The sequence below is a fragment of the Neofelis nebulosa genome, chromosome 11 (genome assembly GCF_028018385.1).
Source record: "Neofelis nebulosa isolate mNeoNeb1 chromosome 11, mNeoNeb1.pri, whole genome shotgun sequence".
Classification (NCBI taxonomy): Eukaryota; Metazoa; Chordata; class Mammalia; order Carnivora; family Felidae; genus Neofelis; species Neofelis nebulosa.
This window is the reverse complement of record NC_080792.1, coordinates 64,143,447-64,152,550: the sequence shown is the minus strand read 5'-3', so window position 1 is coordinate 64,152,550 and position 9,104 is coordinate 64,143,447. Positions and strand designations below refer to the sequence as shown.

The following is a 9,104-nucleotide window of genomic DNA, read 5'->3' as shown; positions in this document are numbered from 1 at the left end:
ATGAGCCTTCATCCCTGCAAGGTGGCGCCAGAGGCCTGGCCAGAGGCGGAGGCGCCGGCGGAGTGGGAACCCCCAGCGGAGGAGCCGGAGCCCAGGTCGGAGGCGAGGGGGCAACCCAAGGCAGGGCCGTTTCAGAGCCGCTCCCGGCCTCTAAGCACGAGTCAGAGCAGTTCTTCGGTGGAAGACAGGAACCCGAGATGACCTGGGCTTCGGGGCAGTTGCCAGAGCCCGCTGGGGCGCCCCATTCACATCTGGTGTCAGTGAGGGGGGATTCCTCGCTTCCCGCATCACCGTCGGAAAACTAGGTGTCCGAGATACCCCGTTGCCACACCGACTGCCTGGAGGCGCCTCTCTCCTGCCTCTTCCGAAGGCTGGGATGCGAAGTGGGCTCACACCCCTGGATCTTCCTGTTGGTGCCCATGGAGCTGACGGCCACTCTGGGCACCGGTTTGATTTACCTGCCCAAGGATGTAGAAGAAAACCTCAAGGAGTACACCCCAATAGGGAGCCCAGCCAAGGCCGAGCGGCGCTTTGTGCAGGAACGCTTCACCGCCAACGACTCTTACCGCTTCTCCATCTCCAGGAAGAGCACCGAGGTCAATTTCGCTTGTATTCTAACGGTCTCCAACACCACCTCCCTGCTAGAACCAGCAATCTTATCAGAAGTTAGTAAAGTGGATGACGTGATCCAGGATCTGTATGCGAGGGGGGAAAACGGAACCCAGATCCACTACAATCAGGTGTGTGCCAAGCACCAGGGTCTCTGCGTGCCTTCCAACCCACTCCTGTATGCCTGGCAGATGAACAGGGACCTCGACCTGAAATGTCACTTTCCCAATCTACAACCACACCGGTCAGCCCATCTACCTGGCTGGCACCTTTGGAGGAAACTTCTTAGGTGAGAGGATGGGAATGAACCAGTTACTCCTGGAAGCCAAAGCTGTGAGGCTGCTCTACTACCTGAAAACTGAGGATGGAGAGGACAACGAACGTGGTAAGAAATGGTTGACCCATTTCTGAACCAATTTAGCAACATTGAAAAGAGTCTGGCCTCAAAGAGGATCCAGGTATCTGGTGGCTGAGTTTTATAGGGAGACCAGGAGAAGGTGGGAGGGGTAAGAACACGTTTTCCAAGTAGTAGCACTCCTGGATTATTTGTTGGAGTCCTTGACTTGCAGCTGGGAGTGCTCTACTCTGTTTGGCACTTAATCCAACTTCCTTAATCTCACACACCAAAGGATGCCACATAGCATAAATCCTTAATAATATTCTGGTGGAAAACACAAATCCTACATCCTTAAGGTAGGTCTGCTCAGTGCAGACATTGATCATCAGGTTTTCCAGTCAAATTACTTTAAAATCCTTACTCTTAAAGTCTTTGCTCTTCGGGGGAACCCTCTGAAATGTGTTTGGGGTTCATTTGAATAAAAGCAACAAACTTTTAAGAAGTTCCATGGTATTATTGAAAAGAGAATTAGCTCACTGTTTACCAAGTAAGTTATATAGCCTAGTGCCAGGCACATGCTAGCTATTCTGTAACTAATAGTTGTGAATAAGCCTGGTCAAAGTGAGACAACTATTGGAAAAATACCAGATCCTTCTGAAATATCGATGAAATTAAAATAGTAAAAGACAACGACCTACTAAAATGTTAGAAAAAGCCACAATTTCTGTAATTATGAATTGTTTCACAATCTTAGGTAGATCTCAGATTTTGTGTATTCAGGAGGTTTAAACCTTGGGTTTCTGAAAGAAACTTTGGAAAGTGTGCCACAGATTTGTGGGAAGAAGCACACCTATGTTAATCTTTATTCTAAAATCACGATTCACATATTTTGATCTTTTACTAAATCTTAACATGTTTCAATCAGTAAGCTGTAGTGTTTCAATAGTGTTTGTAACTCACACAAATATTGGAATGAAAAGTTATTTACTTGACTAAACTTTTGTGGCAGGTGGTCTACTTTACATCAATTTCTACACAACTGGAACTTGAAGCAATTTTGATGACAGTGATCCCTTTGTTTCACTTGGCATACCTTCTAATCATATTATTTGCAATCATATCATGCTACAGGTAAAATGGTTTCATTGTTTCTTAACTCTTTTTAACAGATATTTTTGGGTGGCCAAATACATATAATTGATATAAAATATGCCATTCTAATCATTTTTAAGTGTATATTTCAGTGGCATTAATTACATTCACACTGTTGTGCAACCATCACAACTATCTTTTTTTTCATTTTTATGTTTCTACGTTTATTTATTTTTGATAGACAGAGAGAGAGACAGAGCACAAGTGAGGGAGGGGCGGAGAGAGAAGGAGACAGAATTGGAAGCAGGCTCCAGGCTCTGAGCTGTCAGCACATAGCCTGCCGCGGGGCTCGAACCCACAAACCAGGAGATCATGACCTGAGCCAAAGTTGGACGCTTAATGAGCCACCCAGGCGCCCTACAACTGTCTGTTTCTAAATCTTTCCATCTCCCCAAACAGAAACTGTATAACCCTTAGGCAGTAACTCTCCATGGCCTCCCCCCAGTCCCGGCTAACCTTCATCTACTTTCTATCTCTATGAATTTGCTTATTCTAGAGATTTCATACAAGTGGAATCACACAATATTTGTACTTTTGTGACTGGCTTATTTCACTTGGCATAATGTTTTCAAGGTTCCTCTATATCCTAGCACGTATCAAAACTTCATTCATTTTTATGACTGATATTTCACTGTATACATACAGCACTGTTTTTTTATACACTTAACTGTTGATGGGCACTTGGAATGTTTCCACTTTTTGGCTTTTGTGAATACTGCTGCAATGAACATTGATGTACAAATATTTTCTTGAGCTCCCGTTTTCAATTATTTTCAGTATATACCTGGGAATGGAATTGGTGGGTGGAGTGATAATTCTATGTTCAGTTCTTTGAAGAACCACCAAATCCTACCAGCAACGTATAAAGGTTCCAATTTCTCCGCATCCTCACCAACACTTGTTTTTTGTTTTATTGATAATAGTCAACTTAATAGTGACAAAGTGTGGTTTGATTTACATTTCCCTAATTACTAATGATCTTAAGTATCTTTTCATGTGTTTATTGGCCATATGTACATCTTTGGAGAAATGTCTATGCAAGTCCTTTGCCCATTTTTTAATTTGGTTGTCTTTTTGTTTTTGAGTCCTATTGTTGGTGAGTACTTTGTATATTTGGTTTTAGGTTTATTTATTTTTTTTTATTTCGAGAGAGAAGAAGTATGAATGGGGGAGGGTCAGAAAGAGAGGAGAGAGAGAGAATCCCAATCAGGCTCCACGCTGCCAGCACAGAGCCTGATGCGGGGCGTGAACCCACAAACCATGAGATCATGACCTGAGCTGAAGCTGAAGTCAACTGACTGAACCACCCAGACACCTCAGTATTTTGTATGTTTTAAATATTAAACCTTTATCAGATATATGATTTATAAATATTTTCTCCCACTCTGTGTATTGTCTCTTCACTTTCTTGATAATGTCTTTAATGCACAAGAGTTTTTAATTTTGATGAAATCCACTTTATCTTATTTTTTTCTTTTGCTACTTATACCTATATCTAAGAATCCATTGACAAGTTCAATGTCATGCACATTTGCCCTGTGTTTCCTTCTAAGAGTTTTATGGTTTTAGCCCTTTATATGTAGGTGAGTAGGGGTTTAACTTCATTCTTGTGCATGGAAATTCATGTGGAAATCCATGCTTCCATGTTGATTGCTGGAAATCCAGTTTTCCAAGTCCCATGTGATGAACAGACTATTCTTTCCCAGTTGATTGGACTTGGCATCCTTGTAAACAATCAATTGGTTGTAGATGTATGGGTTTATTTCTGGACTCTAAATTATATGCCATGAGCCTACATGTCTGTTGATGTGCCAGTACCACAATGTTTTGATTCCTGTGGCTTTGTTATGAGTTTTGAAATCTGGAAATCTCAGCCCTCCAATTTTTATCGTCTTTTTCATGATTATTTTGGATATCTAGGACTCCTTGCAATTCCATATGAATTTGAGGGTTGACTTTTCCATTTCTGGGGTGGGGGGAAGGTCATTGAAATTTTGATAAAGATTGTGTTGAATCTGTAGGTTGTTTTAAGTGAGATGAACATTTTAACAATACTGTCTTCCTCCCCATGAACTAAGGTTGCATTTCCATTAACTTAGGTCTTCTTTAGTTTCTTTCACTAGATTTTTGTAGCTTTCCATCTTTCACCTCCTTGGTTAAATTTATTTCTAAATATTTTATTCTTTTAGACACTAAATGGAATTGCTTTTTTCATTTCATTTTTGGATTGTTCATTGCACGTATATAGAAACACAACTGGTATTTGTGTGTTGATCTTGTATCCTGCAGCTTTGCTCAATTTGTTTATTAACTCTATTAGTTTTATTGTGGTTTCGTGGGAATTTTCATATATAGAATCATGTAATCTGTGAAAAGGGATAGTTATACTTCTTCATTTCCAATTTGGATTCCTTTTATTTCCATTTCTTATTTAATTCCTCTGGAAAGCATTTCCACTTCAATGTCAAGTGTCATTGGTGAAAGTGGGCATCTTTATCTTGTTCCTGATTTTGAAGGGAAATCTTTCAGCTTTCACTTTGGATTATATTGTTAGATATTCAGTTCTTATAATGGTCCCTATCATTTTGAGGAAGTTCCTTTCTATTCCTTGTTTTTGAGGTTTTTTTTTTAATCATAATTGGGTGTTGGATTTTGTCAAATGCCTTTTTTGCATATATTGAGATGATCATGTAGATTTTATCCTTTGTTCTATTAGTGTGATATGTCACTTGATTGATTTTTCCCATGTTGAACCAGTCTTGCATTCCTGGGATAAATCCTAGTTGGTAATGATGTATAATCTTTTTAACGTGCTATTGAATTGGGTTTGCAGAATATTATTAAGGACATTTGAATGTACATTCATAAGATATTGATCTATAGTTTTCTTCTTGTAATCTTTGTCTGGGATTGGTATCAGTGTAATGTTGGTCTCATAGAATGAGTTAGAGAGTGTTTCTTCCTTTTCAACTTTTTGGAAGGACTTGAGAAGGATCGGTGTTACTTCTTCTTTACATGTTTAGTAAAATTTACCAGTGAAGCCATCTGGTCTTGGACTTTTGTTTTTGGGTGGTTTTTGATTACTGATTCAGTCTTTTTACTTATTCAATGTCTGTTGAGATTTTCTATTTCATCTTGAGTCAGTTTAGGTCATTTATGTGTTTCTAGAAATTTGTGCATTTCATATAGTTTGTTGGCATAAGTTGTTTATAGTATTCTTTATTTTTTTAATGTTTATTTATTTTTGAGAGAGAGTGCACGAGAGGGAGAGAGGTGGCAGGGAGTGGGGGCAGAGGGTCCAAAGTGGGCTCTGCACTGATAGCAGTGAGCCCCATGCAGGGCTCAAAACCATCAATCGTGAGATCATGACCTGAGACAAAGTCGGAGCTCAACCAACTGAGCCACCCAGACAACTGTATAGTGTTCTTTTATAATCCTTCATATTTTTCTAAGGTTAGTAGTAATGTCTTCAATTTCATATCTGATTTAGTTATATCTGTCTTCTTTTTTCTTTGTCACTCTAGATAAGAGTTTATCAATTTGTTGATCTTTTTAAATAATCGATTTTTGGCTTTGTTGGTTCTCTCCATTGTTTTTCTAGTCTCAATTGCATATATCTCTATTCTAATCTTTTCATTTCCTTCCTTGTTAGCTTTGGGTTTTGTTTTGTTTTATTTTGTTTCTATTTCTGCGATATGTCTAGTACCGTAAGGTGATTGAAGACCTTTTTTTTTTCTTTTTTAATGTAGTATAAATTTACCAATGAGCACTGGTGTTGCTATATCCTGTAAGTTATACTTTGCTGTGTCTTTATTTTCATTTGTTGCTAAGTATTTTCTAATTTCCCTTGTGATTTATTCTTTGACCCATTGGTTATTTGATAGAGTTGCTTAATTTCCATACATTTTGAATTATCCAGTTTTCCCTCTATTATTGATTTGTAGCTTCATTCCATTGTTGGTTAAAAAGATACATTGGGTAATTTCAATATTTTTACATTTTCAGACTTGTTTTGTGACCTAACATATGATCTATTCCAGAGAATGTTTCATGTTCACTTGAGAATAATGTATATTCTTCTATCATTGGGTTGAGTGTTGTATATATCTCTGTAAGGTCTAATTTATTTAGTGTTGTCCATTTCTTCTGTTTCCTTATAGATTATTGGCCTAGATGTCTTATACATTATTGAAAGTGGCATATTGAATTCTCCATCTATTTCTGTCTACAAGTCTGTTAATATTTGTTTCATTTTTGGGTCTCTATTGGCAGTGCATGTATGTTTGTAGATGAATCTTCTTGATGAATTGTTCTTTTTATCAATATAAAATGCCCTTCTTTGTCTCTTTTAACAGTTTTTAAAATAAAATCTATTTCATCTTATAGAAGTATATTCAATCCTGCCCTCCTTTGGTTATATTTATATGGAATATCTTTCTCCATCCTTTAGCTTTCAATCTATTTATGTCTTTGGATCTATAATGAGTCTCTTGTAGACAGCATATAGTTGAATCATGTTATTTTATCCATTCTGTCAATTTCTACCCTTTTATTCAAGAGTTTAATCCATTTACATTTAAAATAACTTCTGACAAGGAAGGACTTCTGCTATTTTGCTATTTGTATTCTGTGTATCATACAGTTTTTTTGTCCCTCACTTCATCCATTATCCCTTTTTCTATGTTTAGTTTCTATTTTTCTAATGAGTTGTTTGATTCTCTTCTCATTTCCTTTTACAATGATTTTGTGAGATTTTCTTTATGGTTACCATGGAGATTCATATAATTCTAAGTTTAAAACAATCTACATTAAACTGATACCAACTTAACTTCAAAAACACACAAATGTGCTGCTTCTATACACCTCTGTCCCCCACTCTTTATGTTGTTGTTGTCACAAATTATGTCTTTGTACACTCTATGCCCAATAACAGAGTTATAATTATTTTTATGTTCTAAATTCTGTAGGTAATAAAATGTAGGATTATAAACCAAAAATATAATAATACTTGCTGTTATACTTGACCAAGACCTATGTTTCCTCATATGACTTAGCATTACTTTTTATTGTTCTTTCTATTCAGCCAGAAGGATTCCTTTTACCATCTCATATAGGGCAGGTCTAATTAACAAGCCCACTTAGCTCTTGTTTATCTGGAATATCTTAATTTCTCCTTCATTTTTGAATGACAGTTTTGATGAATACAGAATTTTAGTTGATTTTTTTTTTCTTTAAGCACTATAAATATCCCATTGTCTCCTTGCCTCCATGGTTTCTAATAAGCAATCAGCTTTTACACTTATTAAGGGTCCCTTATATTTGGTGAGTTTCTCCTCTCTCAGTGCTTCCAAGACTCTCTTTGCCTTTGGCTTTCAATGATTTGATTATAATGTTCTCAGTCTGGGTCTTTTTGAGTTCATCCTATTTGAACTTCATTAAGCTTATTGGATTTGTAGCTTCATATCTTCTACCAAATTTGGGAAGTTTTCAGCCATTATTTCTTTAAATATTCTTCCTGCCTCCTTTTCTCTCTCTCCTGGAACTCCCATAATGTGTATGTTGATCTACTGGCTGGTAGACCCACAGATCTCTGAGGTTCTTCTCACTTTTCTTCATCCTTTTTTCTTTTTTTTTTTTTTTTTTTTTTCAACATTTTTTATTTATTTTTGGGACAGAGAGAGACAGAGCATGAACGGGGGAGGGGCAGAGAGAGAGGGAGACACAGAATCGGAAACAGGCTCCAGGCTCCGAGCCATCGGCCCAGAGCCTGACGCGGGGCTCGAACTCACGGACCGCGAGATCGTGACCTGGCTGAAGTCGGACGCTTAACCGACTGCGCCACCCAGGCGCCCCCTTCATCCTTTTTTCTTTGTGTCTCTTAGACTCCATACATTTCAATTGTCCTATTTTCAGTTCATTGATTCTTCTGCCTATTAGGCCTGCTGTTGAATGCGTCTAGTGTTTTTGGGTTTGTGTTCTGTCATTTCAGTTATTGTATTTTTCAGTTCCAGAATTTCTGTTTGGTTCCTTTAAAAAATTTCTACCTCTTTATATTATTTTGCTCATACATTGTTTTTCTTATTTCCTTGTCAGAGCTCTTCTTTAGTTCTGTAAGCATATTTAGAAAAGCGTTTATAGTCTTTGTCTAGTAAGTCCTAGCTCTGTCTTTCCTCAAGGATGATTTCTGTCTATTTATTTTGTTTCACACATATTTTGAACCACACTCTCCTCTATCTTTATATACCTTGTGATTTGTTATTGGTGGTGGTGGTGGTTGTGTAGAAAACTGGACATTTGGCTAACTGGAAATCAGATTCCACCTTCCCCAGGGTTTTCTGTTGTTTTCCTATGTGTTTATTTAAGATTAGTGGTCCATTTTCTTTGTGATTTTCCGAAACTATTATTGAAAGACTGTAATTATTGTTTTTTGTGGTCACTGAAGTTTCTGTACCTTAGCTAGTGTTTTGACATAGATTTTCTTGGATACCAGGAGCTCTCCCAGTGTTTGCAAAATGGTTCTGTGCCTGGAACCTCCAACACTTACCAAGGCTTACACTGTAGGGATCAGCCTTAGGTGAAAGCTTAGGGTCTTCTTAGGTCTTTTCTGAGCATACATCTTGCCCTGGGTAATTTTCTAAATTCCCCAGTATAACTGAGTGCTTTTTAATATCCTAAATTCCCAGAGAAATGCTCCTCATCTTTTTCCATAGTCAGTCTTTTGTATTTTTGAGCTATAATCTTTTGCTCTATGCACATGAGGTTTGTTAATTCAACTTGTGGTGTTTCCAGCTTTCTCAACCTGAGTTTTGAGTTAGACAAAACAGAGCCTTGCATCAGTCCTTCAGGTAGCCCCCAAATAGGTTAGAACAGACATATAAAATATTTTAGGAATAATCTCTGCTCTGCTTCCTCCAAAAACAGGGAAATGGCTCCATCATGGTAACATGAGCTGTTACCACTTTAAGATCCCTGCTGTCTTAGGGACAGTTTGGGACTGGGGCCACTT

General features: G+C 37.9%; 1 protein-coding gene across 1 annotated transcript in view; it reads left to right on the top strand.

Annotated features, from left to right (window-relative positions):
• LOC131489606 (patched domain-containing protein 3-like) overlaps window positions 1-9,104 on the top strand; it is a 38,651-nt gene that overhangs the window by 18,855 nt on the left and 10,692 nt on the right. Inside the window, 4 exon segments of the mRNA XM_058691615.1 lie at window positions 306-820; window positions 822-1,015; window positions 1,018-1,067; window positions 1,956-2,077. Coding sequence (XP_058547598.1) covers window positions 306-820; window positions 822-1,015; window positions 1,018-1,067; window positions 1,956-2,077 — 881 coding nt within the window.